Genomic DNA, 9,458 nt, shown 5'->3' on the forward strand with positions numbered 1-9,458 from the left:
TCAGACTCTGGCTTGACTGCATGGGCCAGTCAGTTTCTATGGCATGTTTGCCAAACCTGTTTCATGTCTCTTCAAGACTGAAAGCACAAAAATCCATTGTCTAAACCTGCAGTCACCTTGGGTTTCCGGAAGAGCGAATCATGCAGGACACAGCACTCACAGGATTGATGTCCCTGTAGAGGCTGCAGCCTGGAGTCCATCATCCTTTGGAAACTAGATTGGACCTTTGGTGACGTCAGGAATTAGCGGATTAACGTTCAGGACCAGGACTGAGGCTGTGGTGGGCAGGCCCACACCTTAACCCAGGACTACACATACCTCTTGCCTCCTGCCCTGATGATTCTCAGCACCCCCAAGATTAGCGTGGGATCATTGAACCTCCACTTTATTTGTTCCTCTTCCCAGCCTGTTGTTTAATCTCCTCTCTGCACCTTGGCATTCTGTTGTTTGTTTGTTTTTTGATTTTTGTTTTTTGAGACAGGTTCCCTTGTAACCCTGACTAGCATTAAACTCACTGTGTAGCTGAGGATGACCTTGAACTCTTGACCCTTTTGCCTCCATCTTCTGAGTGATAGAAATGTGATCTTGCGTTGGGAGGAGGTGGCACACACCTTTAATCCCAGCACTTGGGAGGCAGAGGCAGGCAGATCTCTGAGTCTGAGGCCAGCTTGGTCTTACAGAGTTAGTTTAAGGACAGCCAGAGAAACCCTGTTTTGAAAAACCAGAAATAAAACAAACAAAAAAGAAAAGAAATATAGTCTTGCTCTACCATATCCAATTTATGAACCCAGGACTTCTATATGCTAGGTAAGCACTCTGCCAACAGAGCTACATTGCTTTTAGAGCTTTTAGAATTCTCCATCTCTTTAATTAGGGTACTGGAGATCCACCTGCCTATGCCTCCAAGTGCTGGGATTGAAGGCATGTGCCACAACCACCTGGCTCCCAGGCACTCATTTAAACCTTAGAACTGCTCAGGAGGCTGGTGGATCTACTCCATCATAAATAAGGTCATCAGTTGATGCAAGGCTTCTGTTGTTACATCTACTCATTTATTCAGCGACCTGTTTAGTGGAGCACGTGGTGCATTGCTTTTGTTAGGAGCAATAGCACAGAAAGGAACAGACTGGTACACGATCTAAGATGGAAGCAGAGGCAGGATGTAGACCCAAGGCTACCTACCATAAAAGGACCCAGATCACTAGGAAAGATCCAGACACAAGCTGGGTGATTTGACAGAGGTTGGCATCCACTCCAGTTCAGAAAGGTGAGGCTTGGGAAACATTTGAAATATGAGCTTCTCTGTTGAGGAAGCTGCGGCACAAAGGACAGATAACAAGCAGCCCGTGGGCATGTCCTGGGAACCCTGTGCATGTGGAGAGGTGTCCCAGCCTTGGCTGGGTGATTCTGAGAGGGGCCAGACCCATAAATGCTCTGCAGAAATGAGGTTTGTTGCAACAGAAGGCCACCAGACCATGGCTGGCCTTGAGGTGGGAAGGTATTTAAGAGGAACAAGGCATTCAAGTCAGCCTAGCATACCACGCCTTAAAGCATAGGGAGGCTTTCCTGTCAACCCAGAGAGAGCTTTGCAACAGGCTTAAAGAGAGATGAGGGAGAGCGCCACCTTGGTGGCTGGAGATCCTGTCCGTGTGGGTGCTGTCAAAGAAATCCCACACACAAAGGCCATGTGTGACTTTCCTAAGTTTTCAGGGGCTGGCAGGAAGCTTTCTGTGGCATGAGTTAGTCTGGGATAGCCTGCATGATTCATGGGGATTAGCCTACATGACCTTAGAATGGAGGCACTAGGTGCAGGTAGGACCATAAACTATGCTTTCAAAACTACAGCATAGATTGGCTTCTTAACTGTCACAGGGAGACCCGTGGTGGCGTGAGGCCTGATTGATTTCTTCAGGCTGTGACGTCTGGCCTCCTAGAGTGACAGCTGTCTTCAGAGGACAAGCCTGTGAGCTAACAGTACCAAGCCTTCAATGCCAGGGGCTCGTGGACCATGAGAAGTGCTGAGGATTTGTGGGGAACCAAGAAATGACACGGTAGAAATCAAAGAGGGTATCAGCAGGTAGGATGAAGACAGTGGAGAATGGGGGTGTCTGTCTGCCACTTGGCCATAGCTACCTTCTCTCTACAGCATCCTGGGCAGAAAGAATATGCTTTAATGAAGTATCGAGCCTTCTGGCCCCCAACTGCAAAGGGCCACAAAGCAGCAGATGGATGCCATGATGTCATAATTAGGCTCGTTAATTATCTCAGGAATCCCATTTGTGACTTATCACCACTTATTCAGCAGGTTATTTAATGGGGCACTTTGTGTTAGGGGCACGGTAGGAATAAAAGCAAAATCAATCCAGATACTCGCATCAAAATTGGCCATACCTCTTGCTAGTGCCACTCCCTTTGGGAGCCATTCCACTTACTGGCACCTAAAATCTTTTAACAGTATCATGATTCAAAATGCATTCAGTCCAATTTCAAAAGTCATAGTCTATCACAGTCTCAACAATGTCTAAAAGTCCAAAGTTCAAAATCCCTTCTGAGACTCAAGGCAATCTCTTAACTGTAATCCCCTGTAAAATCAAAATCAAAAAAGCAGATCACCATACTTTCAACATACAATGGCACAGTGTAGAATGAGGCTACTAGCGTGTTCCCAGCGGCCCAGACTCCCAAAATAACCACACAGAAATTGTATTAATTAAATCACTGCTTAGCCAATTGCTTAAGTGTATTGCTAGCTAGCTCTTACATCTAGAATTAACCCATCTCCATTATTTTATATTTTATCACGAGGCTCGTGGCCTACTGGCAAGGTTCCAGCATGTCTGGCTCTGATGGCTTCCCCCCAACTCCGTCTTCCTTCTCCCAGCATTCAGTTTAGTTTTCCCTACCTAGCTCTGTTCTATCCTATCAGGCCAAGCCAGTTTTCTTTATTCATTAATGGTAATCACAGCATACAGAGGGGAATTGAAATATGAGGGTCTGCTTGTTGGGGTTTCTGTCCTGCCCAGTTCCCACAGTCACTGAGGTCCCAAAGAATCACACAGAAGTCTCTATTAGTTATAAACTGATTGGCCCATTGGCTTAGGCTTCTTCTGGCCTTCTCACCCGAATCGTGCACTGCAACCTCCATGGCTGGACTTTCCCGTTACATCAGGTCCGCCGCCATCCTATGACGGTGGGGTGAGGCCGCCTTCGGTGATCTCTCGGCATATTTCCTGTCGAAAGTGTCATAGCCCAGAGTGCACTTTGCCCACCTGATAAAGGTTAGGAAACCCCGGGGGAATGTAAGCCAGAGCCGATATTCTTCCTAAGCATCTAAAAAGATGGACACCAGAGGGCGCCATGGGACCACACTTTCTGTCAAAAAGGGGTCGGGCTGGCGTCCCTCACAAGCCGGTTTTGATTTAAGGCCTTGTTGCCCGGTGGGTTTGAATCAGCTACAGCGGACGCACCCACCGCCCACCTCTTTCTTTCCAAGCGATGAGATGCTTCACCTTTCAGAGTTCCTGATGACGCATCCGTTTGATTTCATGCTCGTAGAGATCTTGTTGTACCATGAAAAGGACAAAGGGAGTGGATATGTATCGAGTGTCCTCTGAGAGACTCGCCCTGTGCAATGGTTATGCGGCTCTGTGCCATGGGGCAGGCTCTTCCCGAACCTTCGCTGGCTGCCCACTGATTGCAGATGGTGGAGGTATTACAGCTGGAGTTGCCAGTGAAATCTGCCTGATCTCCTTGCTTCTGCAGAAGCTGCAGGCTTCTCCCGCTGGGAATCCTTTAGTGGGCCCAGCAGCGTGAACTCCGTTCTCTTCGTAGGCGCCTGAGCCAGCTGTGTGTGCACACAGCTGACCTGCCTGCCCTTCTGGGCCTGGCATCTGTTAGGTTCGATTAACCCAGCCACACCAGAATATGGCAATGAAGTAGCTGGTGCCAACTCCTTGAAGCAGGGAAGGACTGGAGTGAGGGCAACCCTTGGGCAGGGTGTGCCCTCTCTGACCCTCAGATACCCGTCTATCAAAAAAGGGATCGGACTTGAGATGTGGCGCAGTTGATAGAGCGTTTGCTTAGTATACATGAAGCCTGGGGTTTTATTCCCAGTACTGTGTAAAACCAGCTATGGTAGTTCATGTATGGAATCCTAGCAGTTAGGAGGTGGAGGCAGGAGGATCAGGGGTTTATGGTTATTGTTGGTTACATGAGCCCTTGCCTCAATTTTCTTTTCTAAGTAATGATTGGACAAGATGGATCTAGGGCTACTTTCACATCAGTCTGTGCTGGTGGGGGTATTTTGAGGACTAGGGACAGTATTCTTAGGCTGGGATTTTTTTTTTTTTTATGCTTCTCACAGTAAGTCTTTTGGCCAGAGATGTTCCTTTCAGAGGAACATGACATGTCTTGGATAAGATTGTTGAAAAAAAAAAAAAGATGCAAAGCCCAGGTGAGGTGACACACACCTTTTACCCCAACCCTCAGCCCACAGGAGGCAGAGGCAGAGGCAGGTGGGTCTCTGTGATTGCAGGGCCAGACTGATTCACAAAGTGAGTTTCAGGCTGCAGACTGAGAAGCGAGGAAGCATGGGAACTTACTGTTGTAGAAAACAATTATTTACTGCAGGTTCTGTAGGCAGGAACCACTGCGTCACATCTGTCCCTACCATATGGTATTGTGCTGGCCAAGGATAGGTGCTCAACACAATGACTGGATGGATGGATGGATGGATGGATGGATGGATGGATGGGTGGATGGATGGGTGGGTGGGTGAGTGGATGGGTGGATGGATGGGTGGATGGATGGATAGATGGGTGGATGGGTGGGTGGATGGATGGGTGGATGGATGGATGGATGGATGGATGGGTGGGTGGATGGATGGGTGGATGGATGGGTGGATGGGTGGATGGATAGATGGGTGGATGGATGGGTGGGTGGATGGGTGAGTGGATGGGTGGATGGATGGGTGGATGGATGGGTGGATGGATGGATGGATGGATGGATGGGTGGGTGGATGGGTGAGTGGATGGGTGGATGGATGGGTGGATGGATGGATAGATGGGTGGATGGGTGGGTGGATGGATGGGTGGATGGATGGATGGATGGATGGATGGATGGGTGGATGGATGGATGGGAGGATGGATGGATGGGTGGATGGATGGATGGATGGATGGATGGGTGGGTGGATGGGTGGATGGGTGGATGGATGGATGGATGGATGGGTGGATGGGTGGATGGGTGGATGGATGGATGGATGGATGGATGGGTGGATGGATGGATGGGAGGATGGATGGGTGGATGGGTGGATGGATGGATGGATGGGTGGATGGGTGGATGGGTGGATGGATGGATGGATGGGTGGATGGGTGGATGGGTGGATGGGTGGATGGGTGGATGGGTGGATGGGTGGTTGGATGGGTGAATGAAAAGGAAACTACCGTCCAAATTCCAGGAAGACGATGGAAGAATATTAGACTCGCAGGGAAATAGAATTCTCTCATTCAGAGGAGGGAACCGGGATGTCAGGGAGACTTAGTGGGTCTTGTGAGTGCTGAAGGGCCGAATGGTCCTGTGGCTCCTTTAGCTGATCCTGGGGAACAGGTGTGGCCCCAGAGGCCAGGGCCTTTGGGCTCTGAGGGGAGGGATGGGTTTGCAGGAGAGGGATTTGGGCTCCAAGCTTCTCCAGGCCTGGGACAGCAGCAGCCTGGGGTGGCTAATGAGACAAGGGGGACCTCAGCAGGGTGGGGTGGGCCCGGTGCACAGCTTGTTGGGGTAGTGGGCATACTTGCGGTTATATGTGCCCAGGTTGTGGCGGAAGCAGAGTGCAGCCCGTTTGTCACATTCACAGGTCTGCCGCTGGCAAGTCGTTCTACCAGCTGGAGGGGAATGGAAACAAGCCAGAGTCTAGGGTGGAGGCTGGGGGCTTGGGATCTCACGTGACTCCTGGATGCTCTGCGGTCCAGGCTCCCAGCCCCATCCTCAGCCACCTTCCCACTTCCTGTGGAAGCCCATGCTCAAGGGGATGGGTGGGGACTGGCTTACCACCCTGGGTTTTCCCTTCCTCTCCAAGCCCGCTCACATGATCTTAGCCCTCTCCTGCCCTGACAGGATGCTGGTTTCCCAACCTCTCACCTTCCTCCTACCAGGGTCTTAGCAACCCTCCCTTATGTGATGGCGTTGTTAGGGATGACCAGTATCCAGGCTGGAGGTTATTAGACTAATGCAGGGGCCTCCTCCTCAAGGCTTCAGCCTGTCTCTATCAGAATAGACAGAAGCTGCACCTAGCCTGGCTATCAGAGCCAGCAGGCATCATCATGGCAGGCGCCAGTTGCCCAGAAACCTTACTTCAGTCCTTTGTGATTGTCTGTTTCTGCTCTTCAGCCCCTAGGAATCCACCTCCCTGTCTGGAAGGGTCTGGCGCTTCACTTCCCCCTCAGAGATGAGCATTTCCCTTCATGAGTCTGCCCACACCTGCTAGTTCAGCAGGACCGAGGATGCACTTGAAGTCCTGATAGTGGGCAGCTGGGGAGATGGGCGTGGCTATCTCAGCGTAATAGGCAAGAAGCCACACACGCTTTCCACGGCTCATTCCCTTGGTCAAAGTACCATGGTGGGCTATGTCCCATCCACCTGACTCCTCCCCTAACATCCTCAGTGCCATCCCAACTGGGGCCTGTCCCACCCATGTCTGAACCCTCAGTGCCAAGGACCTGATGCAGCTGCCCTGCTGAGGGATCCCCTACAGGTGTGAGACACCCAAGCCAATTCTGCCTCAGTGGTGCTGGCCTTGGCTAACACTTCGGCACGGACCCCTGAGTTCTGTGCTGAGCCAGTGTCTCGGACTGCGTGGGTCCTTCCCTGCATCCCACACCCACCAGGTCCCTACCCTCCTTCAGGGTTCCTGACTTCACACTGGGAGGAAAGTTGGATTCTCTGATTTGAGTGCCCTCTGGGCAGCCTTGCTGTTGGCTATTTCCCCAGCTGAGGCCCAGAGGAAAGCTAATAGTGCCAAATGGGCACTGAACTTGGCAAAGTGGAGGAGGTGGGCCCAGCTCAGCAACCCCGCTGGGTGCAAACAACTTGTGAGAATAGGCCTGCTGTCCAGTCAGAGCCCCTCCTGGCCCCTCCTAGGGGAGGGTTGTGTGAATCCAGCTCCGAGTATGGCTCAATTCAGTCCCTTATGCTCAGTCCCCAGAGGCTGAGGCAGGGCAAGGGCTGCATTGGTGGGTCACAGGGCTGTGGGGCCCAGATGCCTAGTAAGAATCGGAACAGTTGGACAAGCGTTACCCTTACGTGATGATGGGAAGCCTACTGGGTCTGGCCCTGTGACAAGGACCAAGGTCACCAGCTGGAGGGACTCCTGCCTACCTAGTGCCTGGCTCATTCCAGGCTTGGCCACCTACCACAGAAGATGGTGTCTCGACCAATAGCGAAGAGGTACTTTTCCAGCTTGGGCTCACAGCCCAGCTTCTCCACACGTCCATAGCAACAGTCATGGGCGTGGCAGCACCTGTGGGGTCAGAGTTAACCTGGAGGGACTTGGCTGGACTGGGCTGGAAGCAGGAGCAGCTAGGATATCCCCAGGACTCAGAGGAGATGAAAGTAGAGTGTGAATCTCTTTTGTCTAGGTGCTCCCAGGACCTCCTTCCTCCCAGGCTGCTTCCCCACTTCCTCTCCCTCCTCCTCCAAGGCCCTGCTCACCAATCAGTCTGGTCCACTGGCCAGTTGGAGCCCCCTACACCACAGTAGCAGCCGTAGTCATTGTACTGCAGCGCGGACTTCCCCGTCATTTTCTCGATCATCACTCCAAACTGGACCAGGTTCCCGCTAGCCAGGGATGCTACGGAAGAGGAGGCGGGACCACAAGGTACTTCAGGACCAGTGAGCATCACCTGCCTGCCTCTGCCGCCCTGGTGCTGGGGTTCAAGGCATGCACCACCACAGCCTGGCTGGCATCAGATATCTTTATTATCTCCCATCTTACTTTTTTGAGACAGAACCTCTCAAAAAAAAAAAAAAAAAAAAAAAAAAAAAAAAAAGGAACCTCGCCGGGCGGTGGTGGCGCACGCCTTTAATCCCAGCACTCGGGAGGCAGAGGCAGAGGCAGACGGATCTCTGTGAGTTCGAGGCCAGCCTGGTCTACAAGAGCTAGTTCCAGGACAGGCTCCAAAGGCACAGAGAAACTCTGTCTCGAAAAACCAGAAAAAAAAAAAAAAGAAAGAAAAAGGAACCTTGCCTATTTGGCTAGACTGGCTAGACAGCAAGCCAGGAAGATCTGCCTATCTCTGTGCCCCAGCATTGGGGTTACAGATATGTGCCACAACGCCTAGCTTTTATGTGAGTCTTGAGGATTTGAACTCAGGTCCTCATGCTTGTCTGGCTTTGCAGTCTCCTTTCCACCCGCTCATGCTGTGTCAGATCTCTCCACAGACTTAATCTTTCCCAAAAAAATCTTCATTTCCCTAGACCTCAGCCCTGTCTCCCCAGCAGCACTCCGTTCCCCACAGAGATCTCCTCACACACCCCTGCGCCTGTTTCCCAGCTGATTCTGTGGACCTCCCCAGATTCCTCCAGACCCTTCTGCTTCAGCTGTGGCCAGGTGCCCATCTGAAACCAAGCCAGGATGCCAAGGCCCCCACTCCCTTCCCCACTGCGTTCTCCTCAGCCCCTCCCCCTGCCTGCCTTCTCTCCCAGACACTGTTGGCTCAAGCAGCACACATCCCAGGGTCACTGGGTGGCCTCTAGCACTTGGTACCCATGATGCCCTGTGCAGGGCTATGCTCAGGCATCCAGAGAGCTTCCTATTGCCAGATGGGGCAGGATGCAGCAGGGAGGTCATGAAGGTCACTTACCCAGGAGGCAAAGGAAGGCCAGAGCAAGGGGTGGTTTCATCCTGGGGGAGGTAAGCAGGGGGCACAGGAGCTTGCTGTGGTGGGAGGAAGTGAGCAGGGCCTCTGATCTCAGGCCACCTCCCAATTAGTTAAATACACAGGTCCTGCCCACTCCCCCATCATTAACCCTTGAGTACCCAGTGATGCAATAATTTTTCCAGCTTTGACACTTTGGCTAAGTTCCCAGGGGAGGGGCCAGGTAGACTCTGCCTCAAAGGGGGTGGGAACAAGGGTGGGGCAGTCTTGGGGCCATTTTTCCTCCTGCCCATCTCCCGGACCCCCAAGTTTCAAATTTACAATCCTTGCTCCCAGTGGTTGTGCCCTGTTTTCCCGAGCTTAATATTGCATCCATTCCCTTTAAACCAACTCTGGATGAGACCCAGTATGGTGGGGGACGCTGAAGCCCTCACAGGGCTAAGCCCCAAGTATGTCCCATTTTCAAGGCAGAAGTGCCCCTCCCCATCCTTCCCTGACTGAAATAACTTGACCATTGCTTCCAGTCAACTCTTGGGGGGCCCCTGACCACAAGGCCTTGGGCCGGTCTTTTCCCTCGCTTGGGACATC

The 9,458-nt window shown here is 52.0% G+C and overlaps 1 protein-coding gene across 1 annotated transcript; it reads right to left on the bottom strand.

Moving 5' to 3' along the window:
* Nucleotides 1-5,736: 5,736 nt before the first annotated feature.
* On the bottom strand, nt 5,737-8,895 carry Pla2g2e (phospholipase A2 group IIE). Its single transcript, XM_038335534.1, has 4 exons — nt 8,856-8,895; nt 7,705-7,843; nt 7,407-7,513; nt 5,737-5,879 (listed from the first exon to the last, which is right to left on the bottom strand). The coding sequence occupies exons 1-4, from the start codon at nt 8,893-8,895 to the stop codon at nt 5,737-5,739; spliced, it is 429 nt and encodes a 142-aa protein (XP_038191462.1).
* Nucleotides 8,896-9,458: the final 563 nt, after the last annotated feature.

The sequence above is a fragment of the Arvicola amphibius genome, chromosome 6 (assembly GCF_903992535.2).
Source record: "Arvicola amphibius chromosome 6, mArvAmp1.2, whole genome shotgun sequence".
Taxonomy (NCBI): domain Eukaryota; kingdom Metazoa; phylum Chordata; class Mammalia; order Rodentia; family Cricetidae; genus Arvicola; species Arvicola amphibius.